Consider the following 15,306-nt stretch of genomic DNA (forward strand, 5'->3'; position numbering starts at 1 on the left):
GAAGGTTTACCAGGATATTGCCTGGACTGGAGGGCTTGCCTTATGAAGAGAGATTGACTAAGCGTGGACTTTTCTCTCTGGAGAGAAGGAGGAAGAGAGGAGACATGATTGAGGTATACAAGATAATGAGAGGAATAGATAGAGTCAATAGCCAAAGACATTTCCCCAGGGCAGGATTGAATGGCACGAGGTGTCATAGTTTTAAGATATTAGGAGAATGGTATAGAGGAGACATCAGAGGTAGGTTCTTTACGCAGAGAGTACTGAATACATGGAATGCATTGCCAGCGGTGGTGATGGAAGCAAAGTCATTAGGGACATCTAAGCGACTGCTGGACATGCACATGGATAGCAGTGAACTGAGGAGTGCGTAGCTTAAGTTATTGTATTTTACATTAGGATTAATGCTCGGCACAACATCGCGGGCCAAAGGGCCTGTTCTGTGTTCTATGTTCTTTTGAATTAGTTATTGAAACACAATGATTTTTGGAAGTTCTCTGTCCTTGTGGAGGTTAGAAGAATGTTATAGTGTTCAAATCTGTTACTTCCACAGATCTACCTGATTTATGATCTGCACATCACGTTTTAAATCTTCTGTCTTTCATAATCAAAACTCCAGAAAATATGCTGAACCCCGTATTTCTGCTGAAATAAGGCTGTCAGCAGATAAGCATGCTGGCTATCAGGCCTGTTCTTTTTGCCTTCCCAGGATTTACTTTCAATGTCTTTAGCACCAATACCCTCTGTTTCCTCATCATTGAAACTGGTTGCAAATAGTTTGTATTTGTCTGGGATACTGCCTAATGGAAGTGATGGTACCAATACGTTAACTGTCCATTTGTTTCTGTACCTTGAGCATGTTTTCATTTTCTGTGAGAAGGGCAAATGGAAAATATCTATGAACTTAGGGTTTTGAATTGATGGCCGAAAGTTTGAATCACATCAATTCAAAATCAGTACACACTGATAAAAATTATGAAACATGTGATTAATAAATGCATTTCAGATAATCCAGCCATTGCTCCCAAATCACACTGAGAGCTGATCAGTCCCTCTCACAGGCTGTAGTGTTCTTTTTGTTTAGTGATTTGTGCAGTCGGATTTAACCAGAGAGTATGACTATTCCAGTATATTTTCTTGTTCCAAGTGATTATTGAACATAGAGTCATAGAGATTAACAGTATGGAAAATGGCCCTTCGGTTCAACTCATCCATGCTGACCAGATATCCCAACCCAATCTATTCCCACTTGCCAGCACCCAGCCCATATCCCTCCAAACCCTTCCTATTCATATATACATCCAGATGCCTTTTAAATGTTGCAGTTGTACCAGCCTTCACCACTTTGTCTGACAGCTCATTCCATACACGTACCACCCTCTGCATGAAAAAGTTGCTCCTTCTTTTATATCTTTCCCCTCTCACCCTAAACCTATGCCCTTTAGTTCTGGACTCCCCCACCCCAGGGAAGAGACTTTGTCTCTTTATCCTATCCATGCCCCTCATGATTTTATAAACCTCTACAAGGTCATCCCTCAGCCTCTGACGGTCCAGGGATAACCACCCCAGCCTATTCAACCACTCACTATAGCTCAAATCCTCCAACACTGGCAACATCCTTGTAAATCTTTTCTGAACCCTCTCAAGTTTCAGAACATCCTTCCGATAAGAAGGAAACCAGAATTGCATGCAATATTCCAAAAGTGGCCTAACCAATGTCACCAATTTCTGGTACAGCTGCAACATGACGTCCCAACATCTGTACTCAATACTCTGACCAATAAAGGAAAGCATATCAAACACTTTCTTCACTATCCTATCTATCTGCGACTCCACTTTCAGGGAGCTATGAACCTGCACTCTGAGGTCTCTTTGTTCAGCAGCACTTCCTAGGACCTTAACATTAAGTGTAGAAGTCCTGCTGAGACTTACTTTGCCAAAATGCAGCACCTTGCATTTATCTGAATTAAACTCCATCTGCTACTCCTCAGCCCATTGGCCCATCTGGTCCAACTCCTGTTGTAATCTGAGGTAACCCTCTTCGCTGTCCACTACACCTCCAATTTTGATGTCTTCTGCAGACTTACTAATTGTACCTGTTATGCTCATATCCAAATCATTTATATAAATAACGAAAAGTGGTGGACCCAGCACCGATCCTTATGGCACTCCACTGGTCACAGGCCTCCAGTCTGAAAACCAACCCTCCACCACCACCCTCTGTCTTCTACCTTTGAGCCAATTCTGTATCCAAATGGCGAGTTCTTCCTGTATTCCATGAGATCTAACCTTGCTAGAAAGTCTCCCCTGGAGAACCTTGTTGAACACCTTACTGAAGTCCATAAAGATCACGTCTACCACTCTGCCTTCATCATTCTCTTTGTTAAATACTCAATCAAGTTTGTGAGACATGATTTCCTACACACAAAGCCATGTTGACTATCCCTAACCAGTCCTTTCCTTTCCAAATATACGTACATCCTGTCCCTCAGGATTCCCTCTAACAACTTGCCCACCACCGACGTCAGGCTCACTGGTCTATAGTTCCCAGGCTTGTCCTTACCACCCTTCTTAAACAGTGGCACCATGTTAGCCAACCTCCAGTCTTGCAGCATCTCACCTGTGACTATTGATGATACAAATATCTCAGCAAAGGGCCCAGCAATCACTTCTCTAGCTTCCCACTGAGTTCTAGGGTACACCTGATCAGGTCCTGGGGATTTGTCCACTTTTATGCATTTCAAGAAATCCAGCACTTCCTCCTCTGTAATGTGGACATTTTTCAAGATGTCCCCATCTATTTCCCTACATTCTATATTTTCCATGTCCTTTTCCACAGTAAATACCGATGCAAAATACTTGCTTAATATCTCTCCATTTTCTGCAGCTCCACACAAGGGCTGCCTTGCTGATCTTTGAGGGGCCCTATTCTCTCCCTGGTTACCCTTTTGTCCAAAATGTATTTGTAAAAACCCTTTGGATTCTCCTTAACACTATTTGCCAAAGCTATCTCATGTCTCCTTTTTGCCCTCTTGATTTCCCTCAGTATGCTCCTACTGCCTTTATACTCTTCTAAGGATTCATGGTAACAATATCTGGTTAGGATAATAAATTCTTTGTGAACTCCTCCAGAAGGATATTTTTAATTTTTAAAAATACTTTGCAGAATTAGTATTGCATGCACAGCCTCTCTTCCTCTCTGTATTTACCTACCTTTCTCTCTCTATGTTTATATATGGCATTGAGGAGGAATTGTACTTAGCACAAAGGAAGATGGTTGTCAAGGGCCTCATAATCATACTTCAGAATTTCCTTGGGGCAAGTCCTAGGTTCCACCATCTTCAGGTCCTTCAGTGGAGACCTTCACTTCACCATTTGGTCAGAAGTGGCAATGGACAGTCATCAGTGAGCAACGTTCAATTAAGTTATCAACTCCTAAGAAACTGAAGCATTTTCTGTCCATGTGTGGCAAAACCTTCATAACTCTCAGAATGTTAGATGCTAAGTACCCTCACCAATAAAAGAGTCACTAATTCCAAAACATCAGCATCCATGGGTGGACCACTGACCATGAAGTGAACTGAAGAAAGTTCAGGCACTAGAAATTCTACAATGAGTAACTCACTGTCTCAGTCACTGATGCCAATCAGGAGTTAATCAAATGATATTCTGCACTTTCCTAGATAAATGCAGCTCCATCAGCACTCAGGAAGCTCAACACATTCTAGAACAAACCATCCTGCATGATGGATAACCCATCAATCACCTTAAACATTCACTCCCTGCACAATCAGTGTAGCATAGCTGAACATGTGCCAAGAACAAGACACAATACAAAGCCAAGGCCTTTCTTGGCAATCTCCAAACCTTCAACTGGTCACTAGAAGAACACAGCACTAGGTGTAAGAGATCACAACTACCTCCACTCCCCTCAGAGTCATGCATAATCCTTGGAAGTGTATCACCGTTCCTTCATTATTGTTGGATTAGAATCCTGGAGCTCACTACCTAAATAACAATGTGGGTTGCAACAGTTTACAATGGTAGTTGACAGCCATGTACTGTAGGACAATTGGGCAAAGGTAATAATGTTGGTCTTGTAAGAGATGTGTGCATCTCATGAACAAAGAATAGCTCTGCAAATTCATTCATATTTCTGTGTAAGTACTACCTTTCCATTGTTTGTCTATTAAGCAACCTTAAGTTTTGTATAAATGCCTCCTATCTCCATGACAAAGTAATATTTTTTTTTACTTTTGAGAACACTGTCAAATGATTAACAATAATGCTGTCCCTCAGGCCCTTAGAGCTGGCCAGTCTGCAATATGCTGTCTTGTTCTTTCACCAGTTTTGATCTGAATTGAGTACTTTGCAACATTATGGAAATTAACCTTTAATTTGCAAAATAAAGGCAGTGCTCTTTGGGTTTTAAATATACAAGCACTTTCGATGCAATTAGACAAACAACAATATTTCATGTTTTGACGTTAATGTATGTGAACAGAAATTTCATTGATGTGGAAAAAGTGTCCATTTCTCAACAAAAAGAGGAAAATGCAATGGGGTGGTGTTCTTGTTTATGAGCAGGCAAAGTGTTGGCAAAACACTTAATGAATGCAAATTTTATTTTGAGATCCTTGCGATATTTCTGTTTTTCCAACTTTATCCTTAGTAATGCATTGGATTCTTTACTCTTCAAATTACTAGGGATAGCATTTAGGATTGAATTATGATTTAAGCAATGGTCTTTGCCTATTCACTGCAAAATAAATGAACCTATTTTTCATGCTTGATTCACATCCTGAACCAATCGAGAACAGCAAGAGATGCCTTTCGAAATGAATAGAACCTCTTCACCAAGTTCCTTGCTTTATTCTTGAGCATGTGGCTTTTGGAAAGTCTAATGATATAGCAGGTTAAAAACTCCAGGAAACCTTTTGATCAAGTTTGATTAGATTAGATTACTTACAGTGTGGAAACAGGCCCTTCGGCCCAACAAGTCCACACCGACCCGCCGAAGCGCAACCCACCCATACCCGTACATTTACCCCTTACCTAACACTATGGGCAATTTAGCATGGCCAATTCACCTGACCCGCACATCTTTGAAGTGTGGGAGGAAACCGGAGCACCCGGAGGAAACCCACGCAGACACGGGGAGAACGTGCAAACTCCACACAGTCAGTCGCCTGAGTCGGGAATTGAATCCAGGTCTCTGTTACTGTGAGGCAGCAGTGCTAACCACTGTGCCACCGTGCCGCCCATAAAGTTCAACAAGCTCAAGACTGTAAATGTTCCAGGTGAAATTGAGATAGAAAAGGAATTGGTTGTAAAAGTGAAAGCAGTGGGTTTGAGCTAAGGGAATGGCATCAAGTCTGTCAATATATTGAGTGGAGTGCCACAAGCTTCTGTCCCCAATACTCATAAAATCCAGATTCATAAATACGATACAAGTTCATAGAAATTGAGACTTCTTATATCAGCCATCTACCTATCTCAGTACTGAGAAAGGATCACTGCACCTGAAATGTTAACTTTGATTTCTCTTCACAGATGCTGTCAGACCTGCTGAGCTTTTCCAGCAACTTTTGTTTTTTGTTTCTGATTAACAGCATTCTCAGTTCTTTTGGTTTTTACCTACCTATCTCATCCATTCTCAGTTAAACTTTTGCACCAATAGATGTAAGTCCAATTTTGCTTAAATGAAGAAAGGGGAGTTCCTGACCTCTTACTTTAATCTACCTCTCAGAATTCATGCCGAGGAAAGTGATGTCTGAAAAATCTTGCAAGGCCTGCCTCCTGATTGGCAGTTATAGAGACTAAAAAGAAAATGTTTTTGTGGAGATTTTAGCCATTGAAACCTGTGAGTGTGTACAATAAAGCAGTCCATCTCTTGTAATCCAAATATCAGTCACAGAGTACTTGTGGTTTATCTCGTGAGCTGAATCTCTCAGGTTGCTTTGTGACTGGCTACTATCCTTTGTCTAACTGATGTGTGGATTATATTTGTTACAAGAAACCAATACTGCCATTTCTACTTGCAGAATTTGTGGATAATTAAAAGGTGACCTTACTTAAGTGAGTCTAGTTCTCCCAACCAGTTTAGGTGAATACTCTTCGTTTTTAACCTTATCATTTCTCAGAACTCTTCTTTATGAAGTTGTCATTTTTTAATTGGTTTTCTCTGTTCTTTGCAGCCAATAGATGGTGAGCACTTCAAGTAGCAGTGTGCGCAGTTTTGATATATGACATGTCAGTCAGAAAAGCTGTCATTTAAAAAGAAATTGTTCCTTGGTTTCTACTAAGGACTTTTTTTTGGGAAAAAGGTACTGCTTAATGGTTCACAGGCTTCAATGACTTTGTAGATGCTGGGCATTAATAACACAAAAGCAAACCCGACAAGCCACTGTGGCAGGTTCCATGTATTTTACTTTAGGGAATGTATTCAATTTTAATATATACCACTCACTATAACAGTCCCTGATATTCAGTCCCATGACCTCTGATATAACAAAGACTGGGTTAATATTTCACTGCCATTATTACATTTATCAGTATAGCATGCAGCACTAATGTAATCACAGCAAATACACAAAACATCATACTCCAGTTTTGCAATCCCTAGCAGCAATGTTGTGGGCCCAGTATTCGGATTAATTTGGAGGTGGATATGGTGTTAATGGAAGTCTGTGCACCTTGGAGAGCAACTACAGCCATACTTCAAATATGGTAAATCAATAACACCCACATTGCAAGAAATTTTATTATCTTCAAAAAAGTGTGTTTGAAAAATCAGATTCTGGGTAGAACAGGAGTTTACAATGACTTCTGTTAGAATTGTATCAATCCTTTTTAATCAATTTATAATTTACATTGCCATGAAATGATTTCTCAGTCTTGTGAGTCTGTGTACGAACATTTCACCTAAGGCATTTGTGGTGTGAAACATTTACTTAGTTTTACTAGAATTTCAAACGAATTCCAACATTAATTTTCTACTGAGGAAATGAGACTCCTTGCCAGTCAAATTAATCTATCCAAGCCAGAGAGGTTGTTCATCAACAGTCATTACTTATGAATTCTCAAAATATCACACTGGTTAAATCAACTGAACACTCAGGGTTTGAGCAACTGACACATATTCACACCTTTACATTGACTTCTGGTACCTTCTATTATCAAAAGGTGGAAAACACGGTCTGTGGAGGTGTGTGGTGTCACGGATTGCAATTTTGAGATTTCTGTATTTTAGCTGAGCATGTGCGGAAGCAAGGAGTTAATGCCAGAGTTCCTCTGCCTTTAAAATAAATTGCTCATAGCCTTGCTATATGACTGCAGCAATATTCAGACCAATATCCACAATCTCATGATAGATTACTCCTCATCTGTACTTTGTAGGAGGAAATCTTGCCTGATATTTAGCATAGTAGCTTTACTGTATGGAAGAGTAACAATTCATTTGATATCTGTAATGCACTTTTAATCCTGTATAAACCAATCGGCAACATTATTTCATTAATTGACAAGTAGCAATAAAATTTAAATCCCAAATCATCCTAACTTTCTGAAGCCTGAGGTTACAGTATGGCAAGGCAAACACACTGCCAAAGCAAAAGTTTTTCAAAATTTACGTTCTCCTATTTTCAGGTTATTACTACTTGCAAGTGCTGACCAATCTGCTTATAGTTTTGCCTTCGCTCTGCTGAGGAAAATTGCATGAAGTTTGGACTATCCATTGTGAATATATCAATTAAAGGTGTAGGCGATAGAATTGAAGTCAAAACAATCACAGAAAACTAGAGAGACACTGCAGGTGAAAGGTCAAAAATAAAGGAATGAAGACGAGATAGAAGAATGTATTAACATTGCTTGACAACCTCTTGTAGAACATCTGACTGCTCCAGTTTACTAACTCTAACTATGGCCATGGCTTTTGGTGCATGAGGAGATGAGAGGGTCTTGACTGAAGATCTCATATCTAGGATTTCTCTGGAACTGACACTGTTGAATTTGACTGTCTGACTAACCATGTAGAAAATGTCTACAAGCTTTCATAAAGATTACAGCAACCACATCTATCCTGAGGGGCATTTCCTGGAGTTATGAAATTAAGTACCTATAATCATTACTTTAAAATTATATTCCCTACAGTATGGAAGCAGGCCCTTTGGCCCAACAAGTCCACACCAACCCTCCGAAGAGTAACCAACCCGACCCATTCTTTTACTGTATATTTACCCCTGACTAATGCACCCAACACTATGGGCAATTTAGCATGGCCAATTCACCTGACCTGCACATACTTGGAGTGTGGGAGGATACCAGAGTACCCAGAGGAAACCCACGCAGACACGTGGAGAATGTGTGAACACCACGCACATGGTCGGCCTAGGGGGGGATTGAACCTAGTCCCTGGCGCTGTGAAGCAGCAGTGCTAAACAATGCTGCCAAAGCAATGGAAGTGTTTTCGTCCCTGAATGTGTGAGGTATTTTTAGACAGCAAACTATTTTATGAGGCTTTCTAGCATTCCCAGGTTCAAATACCAGAGCATCATTTTGTTTCGAGGGGTTTTTTTGTAAATGAGATTGCATATCTAACATGACCATCCAGTTGATTGCCAGCTTTCAAGCACACCACACACGGAAAGTGTTACTGTAACAAGTGCTTTGCAATTAACTTGCTTTGCAATTAACTTACAAAGCATGTGCAAAAATAAACCCATAAAACAAAGTAGTGAAAAACATTTACATTCCAGAATGTTATTCTTAATATATTTGTTGCTACCAATAAAATGTCTTTAATTTGTAAATTGCAGCAATTTAACTTAAAGAATGTTTTGCAGTTGATTAAACTTGCATTGATTTCCTTGCTTCATAAAAACGGCGTTTTTTTAATATTCATACAGGGGATCTGTGCTTTGCTGGCTGGTCCAAAAGTTCTTGCCTATCCTTAGTTGTCCTTGAGAAGCTTGTGGTCAGCTGCCTTTTTTGACCAGCTGTAATCTGTTGGTGTAGGTATACACACACAATGCTGGAACAGAAGGAGTTTCAGGATTTTGACCCAGTGACAGTGTAGGAATGGCAATATGTTTCCATGTCCGGATGGTGAGTAATTTGGAGGGGAATTTGCAGGTAGTAGTGTTCCCATGTATCTGTTGCCCTTGTCCTTCTACACGGCAGTGGTTGTGAGTTTAGAAGGTGTTGTCTCAGGAACCTTGGTGAATTTCTGCTGTCCATCTTGTGGGTGGTACACACTGTTGTGACTATGTTCCCATGGTTGAGGATGTGATGCCATTGAAGCCAGATAGACAATGTCAAGCTTCTTGTGTTATTGGAACTGCAACCATCTAGTCAATTGAAGAGTGAGTGATCATGTTCCTGATTTGTGCCTTGTAGATGCAGACAGGTTTTGGGGGGTCAGGAGGTGAGTTACTTGTCGCAGAATTCCTAACGTCTGACCTGTTCTTGTAGCCACTGTATTTATATGGTTAGTCCAGTTCAGTTTCTGTTTGATGGTAAATCCCAGGATGTTGATCATGGGGGATTCAGAGATGGTAGTGCAGTTGAGGGAAGACGGTTAGATTTTCTGGTTCTATTTTGCAGAAAATGTTACTTGCCACTTATCAAGCAGCTTTTATTTCGCAACAGATTGGATTCTAGGTGATAAAGGCATTAAACAAGTACTTGCCAGACACATTGTTCCAATTCAAAACCATTGCAGTTTTAAGTAAGCTTGAGAATTTTCAACATTCTAATTAAGTCTACAAAACAGCCACTGAATAAAATGCTATGTGTATGTTTGTGTAAATAAGCCCATTGCATATTAATGAGCTGGGTATTGCAACACAAAGCAATAATTTAACATTGGTCTTATGCATCACCCATACATGTAGTGCGTCATGAATTAGAGGACTTGACAATTCTCGGTAGGATAGGGGTTTAGCAGCCAGCATTTGTCAATGTGCATCATGTAGGTATTTTAGTTTGCTTTCAATTTGAAATGGTCACCAGCTGAGAAACACAAAAGGGATATGTGAAGCTCTACTGAGTCCCTATAATTTTCTATATTTGGTTTGGAAGTATTCTTGGATTGGATTGTGTGAAGTACGTGTGAAGCTAAGCTGCTGATCTCACACATCACTGACTTGTCAAATTTAACCCAGACCACCTGCACTTTAGGGAGTACTGCTTATTGATCTAGCTGCTTACTCTTTGAAAGGTTTCTATGGATTCACTTTAGTAGTAATTAACCACATGCTATCAACAATAATAACAACACATTTACGTAGAGCCTTTTATGTACTAAGATATCCCAAAATGTTTCAAAGAGCTGTTAACAATAAGATATGAAGCAAGCTGGCAAAAGGAGATATTAGGATAGATAATCAAGAAATTATTTGGCCTAAGTGGGCTGTCTCCAAATGAGGAAAGTGATGTCAATAGGCAGCAAGGTTTAGGAGGGATTTTCGGAGCTTAAGGTCTAGGCCACTGCTTCACAAAGTGGTGTTTCTATATCTAGCCAAGCTATAACAGTTACATCTACCAGACAGTGCAGAAAGCTATTCAAAAAGCAGGACAATTCCAATCTGGCCAATTACCACCCCATTAATCTGTTCTTGATCATCAGTAAAGTGGTGGAAGGTATCATCAACAGTGCTGTCAAGCAGTACTAATGAGCATCAATCTTATCACTGATGCCCAGTTTGGGTTCTGCCAGGTCCATTCTGCTTCAGACATCATTACAGACTTGGTTTGGACATGGATGAATGAGCTGAATTCCAGGTGTGAGGTGAGACTGACTATCTTGACATCAAGGCCTCATTTGACAAGTGTGTCAACAAAGACCCCAGCAAAGCTAGAATCAATGGGTTCGTCAGAGTGGCAGTTGGGGGGTATGAGGTCAAGTCAGGGATCTATAGCTGCAAGACATCTCTGCAGGAGCTCCTCAGGTCAGTATCCTAAGCTCAGCTATCTTCAAATGCTTCATCAATGACCTTCACTCTATCATATGGTCAAAAGTGTGCAATCATCAGTGGACATTCCCATTGTTCAGCATCATTCCTAACTCCTCAGCTACTGAAGGAATCAATGTCCAAATGCAGCAAGACCTGTACTTAATATATAAATTTGAGCTGGCCGGAGACTCTAGCCATCACTCTTTGACATTCGATGATATCACAATGGCTTAACTCCTCCTGTCAACATCTTGAGATGTTTTCAGATTTTTATTGGTCTTTGTGTAGCAGAATGCTTTCTGAATTCACTCCTAAATTTGAATTCTAATTTTTTAAGATTATGTCCTCTTGTTTTGGTGCTCCTCTGTCCACAGAAAGCGGTTTCCCAGTATTGACCCTATCGAATCGTTTGATTGATTAAAATGCTTAGATGAAATTTGCCCGAGCTAATTCGTGTGTTACAAATGCATGTTTTATTATAAATGACTTTATAGATTACCTGTTGGAAACTACTGAATGGATTTAATGAGATTGAAACAAAATTCCAATGATTCAAATGGTAACTTCTTGGCTAAATATTCACTTCACTGGACTTAGCAAATTTCCAAATCAGTAAGTACAGTGAATGTGTCTGCAAGAGCCATCAAAGACAATTTCCTTGAAAGATGTTCACTGATTGCACAATATTCAGCACCATTTGCAACTCCTCAGATGCTGAAGCAGTCAGTCCATGCCCCAAACAAGGCCTAGACAATATCAAGTAACTTACTTCGTGATTCCTCAAAGTCCGTCCACCTTCTAAGACTCAGGAGTGTGATGGAATACTCCCCTCTTGCCTGGATATGTGCAGCTTCAACAACTCTCAAGAAGCTTGACATCATCCAGGACAAAGCAGTCCACTTGATTGACACCACATCCACAAACATTCACTGTCCCCAGCACTGATACTCAACTGTAGCAGTGTGCACCATCTACAAGATGTAATGCAGAAATTCATCAAAGATCCTTAGGCAGCACCTTCTAAACCTACAACCCCTATCACCCAGGACAAGGGCAGCAGATATGGAACATGACCACCTGCAATTCCCCCTTTCATTCTGATTTGGAAATATGTTGCTGCTCCTTCACTGTCACTGGGTCAAAAATCTGAAACTCCTTCTGTCATAGCATTGTGAGTGTGCAGCTGCACCAACTGGATTGCAGCAATTCTTGTGCCACCTTCTCAAGGATAACTTGGGATAGAAATGTTGGAGCAGCCAGCAATGCACAAATCCCTTGAATGAATATAAACAGGCTGTTCTTGTGGAACAAGTGAATTAATCCACGTTTAATCAATGGTAAATCATGAATTTAAATTGCTAATATTCAAAAATTTAAAAATGTTGATCTTAACACGCACGTCAAACATAACGTTCTGGACAATGAATGAATGTTTTTTATCACTTTGATTTCTGCACTTATTTTTGGGCATGCTGTAAGTCTGTTTAGTTCTGAATTCCATGTAGTGGATAAAAAAATGTGAATGCAGCACATCTCCTGTCCTCATTCACTGGGCGTCCAGTCAGCTGAGTGGGAGAATGAGCATTAGACACAGACGAAGGACTTTGACTCAGGGAAGAATTGATTCAGTCTTAAAGTTACAACTGGAATCTACTAGCCATGATCATATCTGGGATGCTTGTCATTTGGTGAGATAGAAATATATGAATTTCAAATGAACCTTCTTTTGTGCTGAAGAAACTTTTTTCTTCTGGGCTACAGGCAGATGCAGAAAATATGCTGAAGTGGCAAAAAACCTGTGTGTGCCTCATTCACCCTTCTTGCAAGCTCAACCTTTTTTCCTGCCACAGACAGAGATTGTAAAGAACACAGCCAAGCAGCTGTTGTCACTAGAATAACAAAAAAAATGTTCTTTGTCAACATCTTTAAACGTACTCCGTGCTGAAATAAGAATGACCGATAAACGCAGCCTGGGTCCATCCAAGTCATCAACCTATATGAAATGTCAATTTAATCTTTCTTGAACATTAAGACTATTCCTTAATCAATCCTCCAACTTTGTAATCTACTTTTATACAAGTGTTTTAATTAGATCTGGTTAAGAATCAGAGAAACTATCCTCTTTGTAAATAAAAACTCAAGAAAGCCAGTCTACTTGTTTCTTTTAGAATCACATACGTAAACAGTTAAACATTCATTGAATTGGCAAACGTTTCCTTTTTCAGAAATCCTATCCCTCATCACCTGATTGTTACATATGATTCATACGTGATAAACAGTATTAAAGTTACAGATAGATCTATTGTTGTCAGGAATAATATCTCCAGCAGACTAATATTTATGCTAATGTGGAATTGTTTACCCACAGCAGCCAATATACCTGCCTCAAAATACCTATCTTTCCAAAAGTGTATTTTTATAAGTAACAAAGTGCTAATACTACATTATCTGATTAACAAGTCATTATCTAATTTATATTTTAAAACTTCAGTGAAAAATGAATGTCACATTTGAAATAATTTCAACAGGTTCTCTGCCAGAAAAAGACCCTGTGTACAAGTGAGAATTGCAGATGGATTACATCTTATCTGTTATCCCTATTCTCCCTGTTATCCTGCTCAGTGCTGGTGAATTCTCATAAGACCTATTCCCATAATTTAACCTGATTGACATAACGCTCTTCAAATTAGATCTGTTTGATCTAATATATTTAGATTCAAACGTACAGCATCATTAACAATGCATTCAAGTTGAAAACAATGCAAAGTGATGTGCAGAACAGTTTATAATGATGATAAAATTTCTGTTAGTAGAATGAAGACCAATTAGGTGTTTACAAAGCCTCGGCTCTCCTGGCAAACCTTCAAGGGAGATAAATCATCACAAGGAACATCTTGGATACTGAGTACTGTGACTTGTGTTCCTAGAAGATTACAGTTAGATTAGTTCGGCACTGTTGAAGCAGTTTGGAATTATTCTCCTGAAATGTTGCAACACTTTGTGTTATACAGAAAACTCAACTTTGGATGGGTCAGCAATGTCCCATGGTTTTATTTAGTCACTCATTGTTTCCACTATTGCCGACCTGAAGGTAATGCTGCTTGTAGTCCTTATTACAGGTGGCTTTGAAAGCTGGTTTAATTTTCTAATAGTTCTCATTTCTCTGAAATTATGTCTTCCAGGGCTAATGATGATCCTGAGAAAACAAATACAACATACCTGGAAGAATCTCAACCTACACAAGGTAAGGTATAGCTGCAGGTTTGTAAACAATCTGTTGTAGGCTTTGCTCTTAATCTCAGAATATGTTGTCTGTGTTATTCTCAAACTGTTTACCATCACAGTTATTGTTAGTGTTAGAATGGTCTTGCCATTTTAATGGGATTGAATTGTTATTTGTCCACAAAGAGCATTTTTCCCTTGCAAGGCAGCGATTCCTTGTGCTGGGTCTTCTCGGTTACTTTGGGGGTGGGGGAGGAGGAAATACCAAACCATTCAGTAACTATTGACTGAGGAAATTGACACAAGAACCAGAGAGTGGATCTTTATCTCCTCGGATGTTTCTGAGTTTGACACTGGAAGGTCATACCTCAGCTTAGGCTTTAAATTTTCAGCATTATCATCAGCCTCCAAAAGTTCTAATATTTCATTCCTTTACCTTTCCCTTTGGAACAAGTGATTAAATGGATTGATGGGTTCTGTCCTGGAGTATTCCTTTCCTTAGGAAGCACAAGGGTATGCATTTGTTTTTGCTCAGAGAATGCAATGTACCTGTAAGGAAATAACTTTTATTGTACTTCTGCAACACACAGAAAAATTACTGGCTGAGACTTTGATCAGTTCTATAGCTTTTTGGAGGGGAAAGGATTGCTGCACATTGAGGCTAAAACTCTGTTCATTTCGATAGTATGTAAATATTCAGGAAGCTATCCAGCCTCACAACCGATCTGTCAGGTGCTTCTGATCAAATATCTGAAACTCAGTTGACTTCCTTGAGCTGGGTTGATGACTAATGCCAGGCTTCTGGTTACTCTCAAGGTGTTGAATAAACTTTGTGTTGTGTTGCAATTAGGTTCAGTCGAGTTGGGGATCAGGCCACAGTAGATATGACATGATTGCCTTGGGGCAAAGAATTCAGTGGGGAGTAGCTGCAAGCAGACATGGTTAGAACTGTCAGCACCTTCAGATAATATAGACCAATCTACTTCCAAACACTTATGAGTCATCTGAGCGACATTACTCCGATTGTTAGAGGTGCTGCAAGGTCTTCGTTAACTTTCAAGGGTTGAGCAGTTTTTATTTCTTCAGCAATATACAGATACTTACTTTCTAACCAACTTCTTCAGATATA

At 39.7% G+C, this 15,306-nt stretch overlaps 1 protein-coding gene across 2 annotated transcripts in view; it reads left to right on the top strand.

Annotated features, from left to right (window-relative positions):
• The window catches only part of cbarpb (CACN subunit beta associated regulatory protein b), a 182,558-nt gene that overhangs the window by 76,518 nt on the left and 90,734 nt on the right, over positions 1-15,306 (top strand). For both annotated transcript variants that reach the window (XM_060846261.1, XM_060846263.1), the window contains exon 4: positions 14,138-14,199. In XM_060846261.1, the coding sequence (XP_060702244.1) occupies positions 14,138-14,199 (62 nt within the window). The remainder of the gene's footprint in view (positions 1-14,137; positions 14,200-15,306) is intronic.

Source organism: Hemiscyllium ocellatum, chromosome 28 (assembly GCF_020745735.1).
Source record: "Hemiscyllium ocellatum isolate sHemOce1 chromosome 28, sHemOce1.pat.X.cur, whole genome shotgun sequence".
In the NCBI taxonomy this organism is placed as follows: Eukaryota; Metazoa; Chordata; class Chondrichthyes; order Orectolobiformes; family Hemiscylliidae; genus Hemiscyllium; species Hemiscyllium ocellatum.